This window comes from Gymnoscopelus microlampas (assembly GCF_963454915.1).
Source record: "Gymnoscopelus microlampas genome assembly, chromosome: 3".
NCBI lineage: Eukaryota > Metazoa > Chordata > Actinopteri > Myctophiformes > Myctophidae > Gymnoscopelus > Gymnoscopelus microlampas.
In genome coordinates this window covers 54502974-54514346 of record NC_139940.1, presented here as the reverse complement: position 1 = coordinate 54514346, position 11373 = coordinate 54502974, and the positions used below count along the sequence as shown (strand labels likewise).

Sequence of the window (11373 nt, the reverse complement as noted above, 5' to 3'; positions counted from 1 at the left end):
TCAAATAATTTCAGTGGAGTAAAAGTACAATATTTGCCTCTGAGATGTACCGGAGTAGATGTAAAAGTACCTCAAAATTGTACTTAAGTAAATGTACTTAGTTACTTTACACCACTGGCCACCACCAACTTTGCAGACATGGATTTGTTCTGGTTGGGATGCACAGACACATCAGATGTTTTCGCGATGATGTCCAACGTCACCACAATGCATTTAGGTACCACTACACCAACATTCACCCCTGGAAATCAACTTCTGCTGCCCTGACAAACTTGTACAATGAACATGCTAGGGCTGGTAACATTCCTCAGAAATGACATTCGATTATATTGGTCTTAAAAATTGGCAGATATTCGAATATATTTGAATATTATAAAAAATACATTTAAAAAAAAAAAATGTTTATTTGACCGGGACAATACAAAAACAATGTAACAAGTGCCTGTCAAATAAACATATATATTAACTCATTCACTGCCACAATTATTGCTGGCCGCGTTTGCCCACTGCCAGAGATTTTACATTGAAAAAAAAAATGTACTCAGGAGCCGAGATACAGAATGTTTAAGTTTTAAGTTAACAAGGAAGTGGAGGGGAGTCTAGATCTTCGAAAAAGCATATCTCCTTGGTCTTTGGGTCAAATTTAAAAAGAAAAATAATTAAAAATGGCGTTTTTCACGTCAGTGGCAGCATTGGTAAATTACTTCAATTACGTCAGAGGCAGTGAATGAGTTAAATATATATATATTCATTTTCATATTCGAATATTCATATTTCCCCCATATTCGAGGAATATTAGAATATCCCCGAATATTAATTTACCAGCCCTAGAACATACTAAGAAGAAAAGGGTGTGTGTGTGTGTGTGATTAACACTATTTTGGAGCACATACGCTCTTAAAGTCTATGTTCAGACTGACAGCCCACATCCGATTTCTGAACCTATCCAGTTTGTTATCAGATTGATTTTGATCAAGTTCCGAACATCAGAAAGCAACATGAATACTGTTTTTTTTTTGCTAATCAGATATGACCCACATTCCTTGGTTTGAAAGATGTGTCTCAGTCGAGACTCTCGGACACTGAAGCCTGACTTATACTTACGCTGTTCTACCAACTCAGTACAGTGCAGTGTCCTAAAAGCTCACGGCGTGTTTATGAGTGTGTAGATTGGCTATTTTCGGCGATGTCTGAATACACAAATCTGATGTGATCACTTGCAAATATCAGTGTGTGGACGGTCCTTATATAATCATAATAATAATTTGAGTGCGACTGTTCCGTGGCTTTTGCGGGGCTTCTCTACTCTGAGAAATGAGCTGGGCGGCGACCCTTTGACATCTGTATGCAAGTGCCTTACAGGTGGCTTCTTGATATGCATGACGGGATGACTGGAAATCGTTTGCGGAAACCTTGCATGTCTTGTTAATGCGTTTCATTGGTTCAATATTTAACCCATTAAGACCTTATGGGTTACATTTTTAAGAAGATTCTTAAAAAAAAATCTAAAATTCTAAAAAATCTAACATTTTTTCCCCCAAGATTTTTCAAAAATAGCAGATCTACAAGCTCATAGCTGAGCTTGTAGATCTGCTATTTTTGAAAAGCCAAAGAAATCTTAAGTGACACAGATGCATTGCAGGTCTTAATGGGTTAAAAAAAATCAAGCTTTATTTAATTTAATTTAACCTTTTGTCAAAAATAGCTAAAATAGCAGATCTACAAGCTCACAATGCATTGTGAGCTTGTAGATCTGCCATGTTTGCTACTGTAGTGTGACGAAGGGCATTCGTTTGAGAAAAACATCAAAACGTCGAACTATGGAGATGCAAGGTTTCTGCCCGACAACAACATAATGTTAACCTGCTTAAGCCCTATTTCATGCTTTGTCGTACGATGGGTGTCGGGCAGCGAAAATAGCCGATCTACAAGCTCACAGCTGTGAGCTTGTAGATCGGCTATTCTGGCCAGTTTAGAAAAGGCTGAAGGTCGGTTAACGTTCTCCCTCTCTCTTCCCAGGTTTCCTCGTGCATACTGTAAAATGGTCTTCTGTTCATGCTTTGTGCATGTGCTAGCGTTATCTATTGCACAACTGAAATGGGTTTTTACCGTTTTGTACACTGTATTTTTTTATCATCAACTAATAAAACATCTTTTCAAAAGACACAACTTTGAATGTGAGAAACGGTTTTGTACTAACATTTATTCATGTTATTGACATTTTAATGTCTTAACCAACCTGCTATGCAATTAGTAGTGTGCGGCACAAACATTATTTCTGGCAGTATGTTATGAACAAGAACTAGAAATAAAAACAAAAACATTAAAATAAAAAAAAATCTGCCACTGGTAAACATTCCTTCAGGTGATTTTTTAACACTGTGACATAACCCACAGTCTGAACTGTTGGACATTATTTTAACTGCTATAGACTCCTTGCTATTGCTTGAAGAGTAGAGTTTCCCAATTGATAATGGGAACAGAACTGTGTGCAGTAAATATCAAACTATTCATGTGTGTGTGTGTGTGTGTGTGTGTGTGTGTGTGTGTGTGTGTGTGTGTGTGTGTGTGTGTGCGCGCGCGTGCGTGTTGTTGTCGTTTTAGTCTGTGAATCAATGGTTCAGAAAGGCCAATCTAGAAACATCTCCAAACATTGTCGATAGTGGACTCCAACCCACTGGTTGTCTGGTGTAGAGCGACGTACATTCTCTGCCGGTAGAACGGGCTCCTGGATGCGTTTCATCTCTTCCTTGTGATGACTTTGCCGGGGTTGTACCTGTGCACGCACAAAGACACACACACACACACACACACACACACACACACACACACACACACACACACACACACACACACACACACACACACTTGTATTACTATACTTGTGAGAATATCGGCTCCTGAGCACTTCTGTTTTACTATGTATTTTTGGCCCCAGGCATGCTATTTTCAAAGGCAGACAATTGATGTCAGCAAGGTCGCGATGACCTCGTTGACATTTTTGAAACCACACAGTGCAACCCTCAATGATTAGCACCCATCAGGGGATCGATTACACTGGAGATAAATATTCTGTGACTACTTGAAAAAGGTAAGAAAATGTAAAAATTGCTGGGTCAGTATGCACATATTATTTTTATTTCATTGGCACTGAATGAGTTAATTGCCTAACTTTTTTAACCATAAAACAAAATGGTCCTCACGTCTAATTCTCAAATTCTACTATAATTGTGGGGACATCTGGCCCTCCCAAATAAAGTCTCACACACACGGTTTCAATCCATGTTGGTGATACCTGGGCCTGGATTGGGGCTTTTAACATTCCTGCCGAGTCATTCCTCAGTGTTCTTGGTGGCATTTGGAACAAACAGTAAAAAAAAAAAAAAGGGGGGGGCAAATTAAGTGCTGTAAAACACGGGACAGTGTTTGAACAGCTCTTAAACCAAACATCCTTCCAGCGAGCCAGCGTCTGGACGCCTGCTTTCAGCCCAACACCGAAAAATAAAAGCGCTTGTTTTCTTTAGCGGCAGAGACCGTTCCCTGAACACGCATGACTGGCTGAAACACTGGGTGCACAGTGATCACACAGCTTGGCACGCACGCACGCGCACACACACACACACACACACACACACACACACAAACACACACTCTCATAACACCTAAACAGACATCATCTCTCTCTCTCTCACATACACATTCTCTCTCCAACTGTCTCTTGCTCTCTCTCCCTATCTCTCTCTCCTACGCACATTATCTGTCTCTTTCTCCCTCTCAGACACACACACACACACACACACACACACACACACACACACACACACACACACACACACACACACACACACACACACACACACACACACACACACACACACACACACCCTCGTTTCTGCTTAGCCAGAGAAAACAAGACAGCCTTAGGGCCAGCTTACATCACCTCCGTTACCCCGGCAACAGCGGTGACGCAGGTACAGCTGAATTCGGATTGGATGAATAGTGTGTGAAAACAAGGCTGAAAAAAAACATTTCTAAAATGATTTCTGGTTAAGAGTGTAAAAATAAATGGAGTTACTATCAAAGTTATGTATAGCTAATTATTTCGCATAATCGTCATAATCGTTTCCATGTTGAAGAATGTTAATATATTTTCACAAAAAAAATGTAAACGGTGAAAATAGCAGATGCACAAGCTCACAAAGCGTCGCGCTGCGTTGTGCGCTTGTAGATCAGCAATTTCCACTATCAATAAAATTTTTTAAGTATAAAGTTATTAAATATAACGGTCATTTCTTTGTTTATTTAGGTTATTCGTCATATCTGCAACTTCAAATCCTACCATACATTCCAGTGTTCAACAACAGAAACACAATAGGCTCTACTCACAGCAGCCATATTATGAAGACATTCACAGGTGTTACCAATGATACTAATGAAGGCGCTGTTCCATCTAGTGTAGCACAGTGGTTTCCACGACCCCCATAACTCTGAGAGTGTACGACCCCCATAACTCTGACCCTGCGTTTTAACAGCGGGCAACACCGGGCGATGCCGGGCGATATCGCCCAAAAAGATAAAGAAAATCCATCTTTCATCGCCCCCCCGCCCACTTCGCCCGATCGCCAGCTCTCATAGACTTTCATTATATTTTTGGGCGACGTCGCCCAGAGTTGCCCGCTGTTAAAACGTACCGAGAGAGTGTACAAATTAATAACTGAGAGTGTTCCATTTGTACACTCTCAGAGTTACACACCTGTAAGGGGCCATTTGGAAGCCCATAACGGTCCCTGGACCCCAACTGTAGTGTAGACCCACTGGTGTTTCCAGTGAGCCAACATGCACAATATCAGCACCCTGACTCTGTTTGACCAGAATGGAACAGAGCCTTCATTAGTATCATTGGTAACACCTGTGAATGTCTTCACAATATGGCTGCTGTGAATAGAGCCTATTCAATCGTTAATCGCAAATGATTTGAGTGACAATTAATCGTCAGGTAAAATCTCATAATCGTCTCAATGCTTTTCCACAGCGTCGGAACGCTCGACAGTAAGAAGTGCAGGGTCAAAAGTTGATTAAAACCTCAAACCGTCCTGCGTGTGTGCACATGCAAATATGACCGGCCGACCACCGATCGCAGCCGACCAGCTGAAGCCACCCGGTTCCGACCGGTGGCTGAGTGCCCAGTGCATCTGTAGAAACAACGGTAGCCGGGAACGCTCGCCCCAAAACACATTCGCCCCCATTTTTTCCACAGGCCGCTCGTTTGTTTACTGGGGTTACCTTTAGGAATAGGTTTAGGTTTAGGCATAGTTTTACTGGGGTTACGTTTAGGAATAAGTTTAGGGTTTGGCATAGTTTTACTGGGGTTACGTTTAGGAATAAGTTGAGGGTTAGGCATAGTTTTACTGGGGTTACGTTTAGGAATAAGTTGAGGGTTAGGCATAGTTTTACTGGGGTTACGTTTAGGAATAAGTTGAGGGATAGGCATAGTTTTATTGGGGTTACGTTTAGGAATAAGTTTAGGTTTAGGCATAGTTTTACTGGGGTTACGTTTAGGAATAAGTTGAGGGTTAGGCATAGTTTTACTGGGGTTACGTTTAGGAATAGGTTTAGGTTTAGGCATAGTTTTAATGGGGTTACGTTTAGGAATAAGTTTAGGGTTAGGCATAGTTTTACTGGGGTTACGTTTAGGAATAAGTTTAGGGTTAGGCATAGTTTTACTGAGGTTACGTTTAGGAATAAATTCAGGTTTAGGCATAGTTTTACTGAGGTTACACCCAAAAAAACAAAACAAACACGTCAAACACGTCATTGGCACGTTGCGCCATAGCGGTAAAACACGCCAATGGCACTCAATGAGTTTAGACGCGCAAAATAGGGCCCTGTATGTGCCGAGGAGGACTTTGGGCACAATGCAACGTAGGCCTGTCACGCGCGATGTGACGCTTTGTGTGCTTGTAGATCGTCTGTTTCCACTATTTTTAAAAAGTATGTGTGTGACAATTAATCTTCAAGTACAACGTCATGACGGAGACAGGGTGCGATTAGTCAATCAGTTTTTACCGCATGCTAAAAGACGCACGAATCGAACTGGGTTCGATTGGAAAAAAAACGCATCGCCGCATCGCATCGCCGCATCGCATCGGCGCACGGTAAATTTGGAGCCGGTGTGCATGAGGTCATTGAGAACCATGTGTTCATTAAAAAAAATCATATTGTCCGTTTTTTCCGTTCGAAAAATCGCACCCTGTCTGCAAAGGCCTTAAATGAAGCGGCGAGTCGAGGTGAAAGCCAAAACCATGTTTTACTCACGTGAACAGATCGTCTCCTAGGTTCTCGTCATTCTTGTTCCGCCGGTCCTCCTGACACACACACACACACACACACACACACACACACACACACACACACACACACACACACACACACACACACACACACACACACACACACACACACACACACACACACACACACACACACACACACAGAGGTTTGTGTTACTTGGCCTGTCATCTCCATAGATAGGGTTACCCTTAACTCTCGATAGGGGAAAAAAAGTACTTTTGGGGGTGAACTATCCCTTTACGGTTAGGGGTTAAGACAGGTAAGAAGGATGTGAGAGCAGCGCCTGGAGGTCTGTCCTGTCTAACTGGGCAGAATGCTGCTGGCTACACTGGGTGTCTAGCAGTGGTGGAAAGTAACTAAGTACATTTACTTAAGTACTGTACTTAAGTACAATTCTTAGGTATTTGTACTTTACTTGAGTATTTCCAATTCCCAACACTTCTACTCCACTACATCTCGGAGGCAAATATTGTTGTAGTTACTTTTCAGATATAAACTATGATATAATGAAACATACATTAACCACTTTAGCCCTATTTTATACATAGGCTATTTGAAAATAGCAGATCTACAAACTCACAACGCGTCGCATCGCGGCGCGTTCGCATTGAAGCGAAATGGCCATTCCTAGGTACTGCAGCTTAAACGGACGGGGCCACCGCACAATGTACGAGCGAAAACGGGTTTCGACCAATGGGCTCGACTCACGAGCTTGCGCACAAGCTTGCGCACGGGGCCGCGCACCTCTGTGACGTAAAACGCGTCACTTCTGTGACGCAGAACGTGTCACAGTGGCCCCAAATAGGCTACGCCCATCACACTTTACAACCCGGAAGAAGGGGTGAATTCGCTTCATGCGCTGGGTGAGCAACTCAATACAAGTAGATGGGAGGGGATATCGGGTGCCCTCTCCATTATCTTTAACTCTATGTGCTGGCTACACTGGGTGTCTAGATCAATGTTTCTAAACCTTTTCAATTTCAAGGACCCCCAGTTTGATATGCATTACTTCCCAGACCCCCATTAGATATTGTTTACCCCAGTCTACACTGTAAAATCCTCAGTATAAATGTAACTCTGAGAGTGTACAAATGGAACCAAATCCATTATGTGCCTAGCTTATCGGTCCATTTGGTTCCATTTGTACACTCTCAAGAGTTATGGACCCGTAATTTGGGCCCCTGGTGGTCCCCAGGCCCTCCAGGGGGGTCCCCACAAGATTTTCTTTTTTTTGGGGGGGGGGGTCCCGTGATGACAGTGAAGTGACAATTTAATACCTAAAAAAAACTAAAAAAAAAGAAAAGAAAAAGACCATTAATGCATCAAAAGTAATCGACAAACTATGCTATTAACAAATTGGGTGCCAGAGTTGTATTAAAACAGGGTACATCTAGTGCTGGCATTTCTTACCATTCACGCTGATATGTTGCGTGCTGTAGAAGCCACGACGAGGGCGCGGATGTAAACGAAGGGCGCGTGCCACGACGGTGGAGGGTCCTGACTAACGCCTGGAACGATAATATTTCTAACGCGTTGCATCCAAGCGATCGCCCATCGAAAACGGCTTGTTTCCACCATGTTAAAAAGAAATGGAGATATGAAGCTTTTTCTCAAGGAGTTATAATGGCAGCGGACGAGAGGTCGTTTTTTTTTTTGGCATGGATCCACATCCGTCCTCTCCTTCTTAGAGACTCCGTGGATGATCCCAAAGTTTTGTTAGTGCGCCCCGTGTGGAAAAACTATATAAAAAAACAAAAATTGGCTAAAACGGTCCGGACAGTTTATGGCACTCCACGTATGGCTTTTAAAAAAACGGTCTGGACCGTTTTTGGCACTCAATGTGTTAATACTGGTCAAACATTGGCCAAATAGGCTCTATGCACAGCAGCCATATTGGGAATGAATAGGGCCCCTTCCTTACTTCCTTTACAGGTGTTACCAATAATACTAATTAAGGCTCTGTTCCATTTAGTGTGGCATAGTGGTTGTCTTATTTTCAAGGACCCCCATAACTCAAAAAGTGTACAAATGGAACCTACACTCTCAGAGTTACACACCCACCATAAAGGGCCATTTGGGAACCAAAATGGAGTGTTTCTAGTGAGCCAACATGCACGATATCAGCACCCTGACCAGAATGGAACAGAGCCTTCATTAGTATCATTGGTAACACCTGTGAAGGAAGTAAGAAGAGGCTCAATTTCTTTCCAATGTGGCTGCTGTGCATAGAGCCTATTGTCACATAATATAAGAAAGAGGCAAACATTTTGAAAATAGCCGATCTACAAAGTCACAACGCCTCGTGATCTGCTAGTTTCACAATTTCTATCTGTGGCACCGAGTGAAACGTACACTGTTCTTTAACCACTTAAAAGGTGGTTCACGCAACGCCGTTCACAAGCTACCTACAGTATGTGTCACATTGGGAGCTTGTAGATCGGCTATTTTCACTGGTTTTTGAAACTGCACGCCGATAATGACACGGCCAAAATAGGTGGACGTGAGGTTTAAAGCGAGTTCAAATGTGTCACATCATGTACCTCAGCAACATCTCGCATCCATTCGTCCAGCTCTGCATTGGTGCTCCTGTTGTAAACCAACAAGTCTGATGCTCCAATGATGCTCGGTCTGCCTTCAGCTCCAGGAACTTGAACCTGACACACACACACACACACACACACACACACACACACACACACACACACACACACTTGATGCTAGCGATTGACCAAGATATGACTACCATGCAGACATGTCTTGGTGTTGTTCTCATGTGTTTGTTACTTAGGTCGTTTTTTGGACCACAATGTTAACTCATTGAGTGCCATTAACGTGTTTCACGTGTTTTTACCGCTATGGCGCTGGGTGCCAATGACGTGTTTGACGTGTTTTTGAAAAAATAGTGAAATGTTGAAAAACATGTTCTGAACCCAAGATATCATTATCTGAAGATTTGCAGCTCCATCCACTCCTTGTTTAACGTATAACTGAAAAAGGCTGTATCTCGCGCTTCCTAAGCACTTCTTTTTTGTACTCTGGCACTGGGACAACATAATATAGAAATAATTCTGGCAATTCTGGCACTCAACGAGGTGTTATGACATTCATTTTCTTTTTTTTCTCTTTTTTGTGGTCTGGGGTTTTCTGAATAATTGGGCAAAAACAAAGTGCTGGTATTGGCCCCTTAGTCCCTTAATCCCGCCCCCTCTCACTAGAGTGACATGCCATCGCCTTAGTGCGACTCGAGGGAGACAAAACGCAGACTGACCTTGCGGAAGCGTTTGAAATTGGCGGTGGAACCGTTGCCCTGGAAGTGCCGTGGTTTGGCTCTGGAGGGCGCCGTCACCGTCAGAGATTTAAACTCGATCAACACCGCAGCTTGGGGAAGATTCTCGTCTGTCGCCGACACCTGCGTCAACACCCACACCACAAGGAGAAAGCTGCCATTATCTATTATAACCCAATTTAGACCGGGAACGCATCTCTGTCATTTTAGACGTCCTTGGCTATTCAAAAATAGCAGATCTATTTTTGAGAAATCGTAAAAATGTGTGAAAATCTTTGAATATATATTTCTTAAAGCGAACATTTGTAACTCAAAACTTTGCTTCTGGGGGATTCTACAAATGTCTTCTAATTCCCAACACAGTAAAATCCTCAGTGTTCATTTATCCATTTGTACACTCTCTGAGTTGACCCATTGAGACCTGGAACTGTGTCATTTTTAGATTGAGCTAAAAAAGCATTATTTTACACTTTGAGCTATTCAAAAATAGCAGATATACAAGCTCATAGCGTGGCACCGAGTGAGCTTGTAGATCTGCTATTTTTGAAAAATCGCGAAAATGTGTGCAAATCGTTGAATATATATATTTTTTAAAGCGAACATTTGTAACTCAAATCGTTGCTTCTGGGGGGTCCCTGGAACAACATATTTTTAGATGGGGGTCCGCGGCCAAATACATATAATTTTGGGGGTTCTTGGCATGAAAAAGATTGAGCACCACTGATATAGAAACATACGTTTTTCAGAAAACTGTTGGGATTTAGGAGACATGTAGAATCGGCTTCAGGTCTCAATGGGTTAAAGTAAAACGGCAGATTTTTCAGCCAAGGGACAGACGGAGAAGACAGCGGTTTCACCAGTCTTACAGGGGTCTCCAGTTTGACTGTGGTGGGCTTCAGTGGGGTCTCAGAAGTCTTCGGTTGGCCAGCAACACCATCGCCTTCTTCTGAATGCTAGAGCAACACAAAAGGACAGGAGAGATGGACACGCATAGGATTATCATCATAAACCAGTGATTCTCAACCTGTGGGTCGGGACCCCCAGGGGTATTCTGGGGGGTGGGGGTCCCCAGATGACAGTAAAGCGAAAATGTAAGGACTTTTAAGACCTTTTTAATACCAAAAAAATGTAGGTGTAATAGAAATTAAAAACAACCATTACAGCATCAAAAGTAATCAACAAACTATACTATAAAAAAGCTGGTCAAACACTGGCCAAATTATCAAATAATAAATAAGAAAGAGGCAAATATTGTGAAAATAGCTGATCTACAAGCTCGCCAACACTTGTAGATCGGCTATTTTCACAATATTTATCTGTGGAACCGAGTTAAATGTGATTATTTTGGAGGGGGTCCCCAGTTCAGATTATTTTTTTGGGGGGGGGGGTCGCAGCCTGAAAAGGTTGAGAACCACTGCTATAAGACAACAAGTCTCTGTCCGGGGCATAACTCGGACTTGAATTCATGGATATTTCTTTTTAGCCAATAATTTGATGACCAGCGGAACGGTAGGCAGTGGTTCCGGTAGGAGACACAAAGGAGACTCATTTGTGTCTCCTACCGGAACCGCTGCCGGTCATCAAATTATGACTACAAATAAGCATGCGCCAATGTCACGCACCTAAAGTATTAAGGGAATGGGAGGGAGCCTTTTCTGGTTTATTTTCAAGACAAGAAGAAAGTACGGATAATGTTTCTTTTGACCACATATCTTGTTTGACAGAGAAATGCTTAC

The 11373-nt window shown here is 42.5% G+C and overlaps 1 protein-coding gene across 2 annotated transcripts in view; it reads right to left on the bottom strand.

Moving 5' to 3' along the window:
• Window positions 1-1839: 1839 nt before the first annotated feature.
• The window catches only part of nbn (nibrin), a 36302-nt gene continuing 26768 nt past the window's right edge, over window positions 1840-11373 (bottom strand). Inside the window, exons 14-18 of one of the 2 annotated variants that reach the window (XM_084053173.1) lie at window positions 10504-10590; window positions 9620-9760; window positions 8892-9005; window positions 6316-6365; window positions 1840-2776 (exon numbers count right to left, since the gene is read on the bottom strand). In XM_084053173.1, the coding sequence (XP_083909299.1) occupies window positions 2740-2776; window positions 6316-6365; window positions 8892-9005; window positions 9620-9760; window positions 10504-10590 (429 nt within the window). In that variant the 3' untranslated portion in view covers window positions 1840-2739. The remainder of the gene's footprint in view (window positions 2777-6315; window positions 6366-8891; window positions 9006-9619; window positions 9761-10503; window positions 10591-11373) is intronic. The other variant, XM_084053174.1, reaches the window with a different exon arrangement.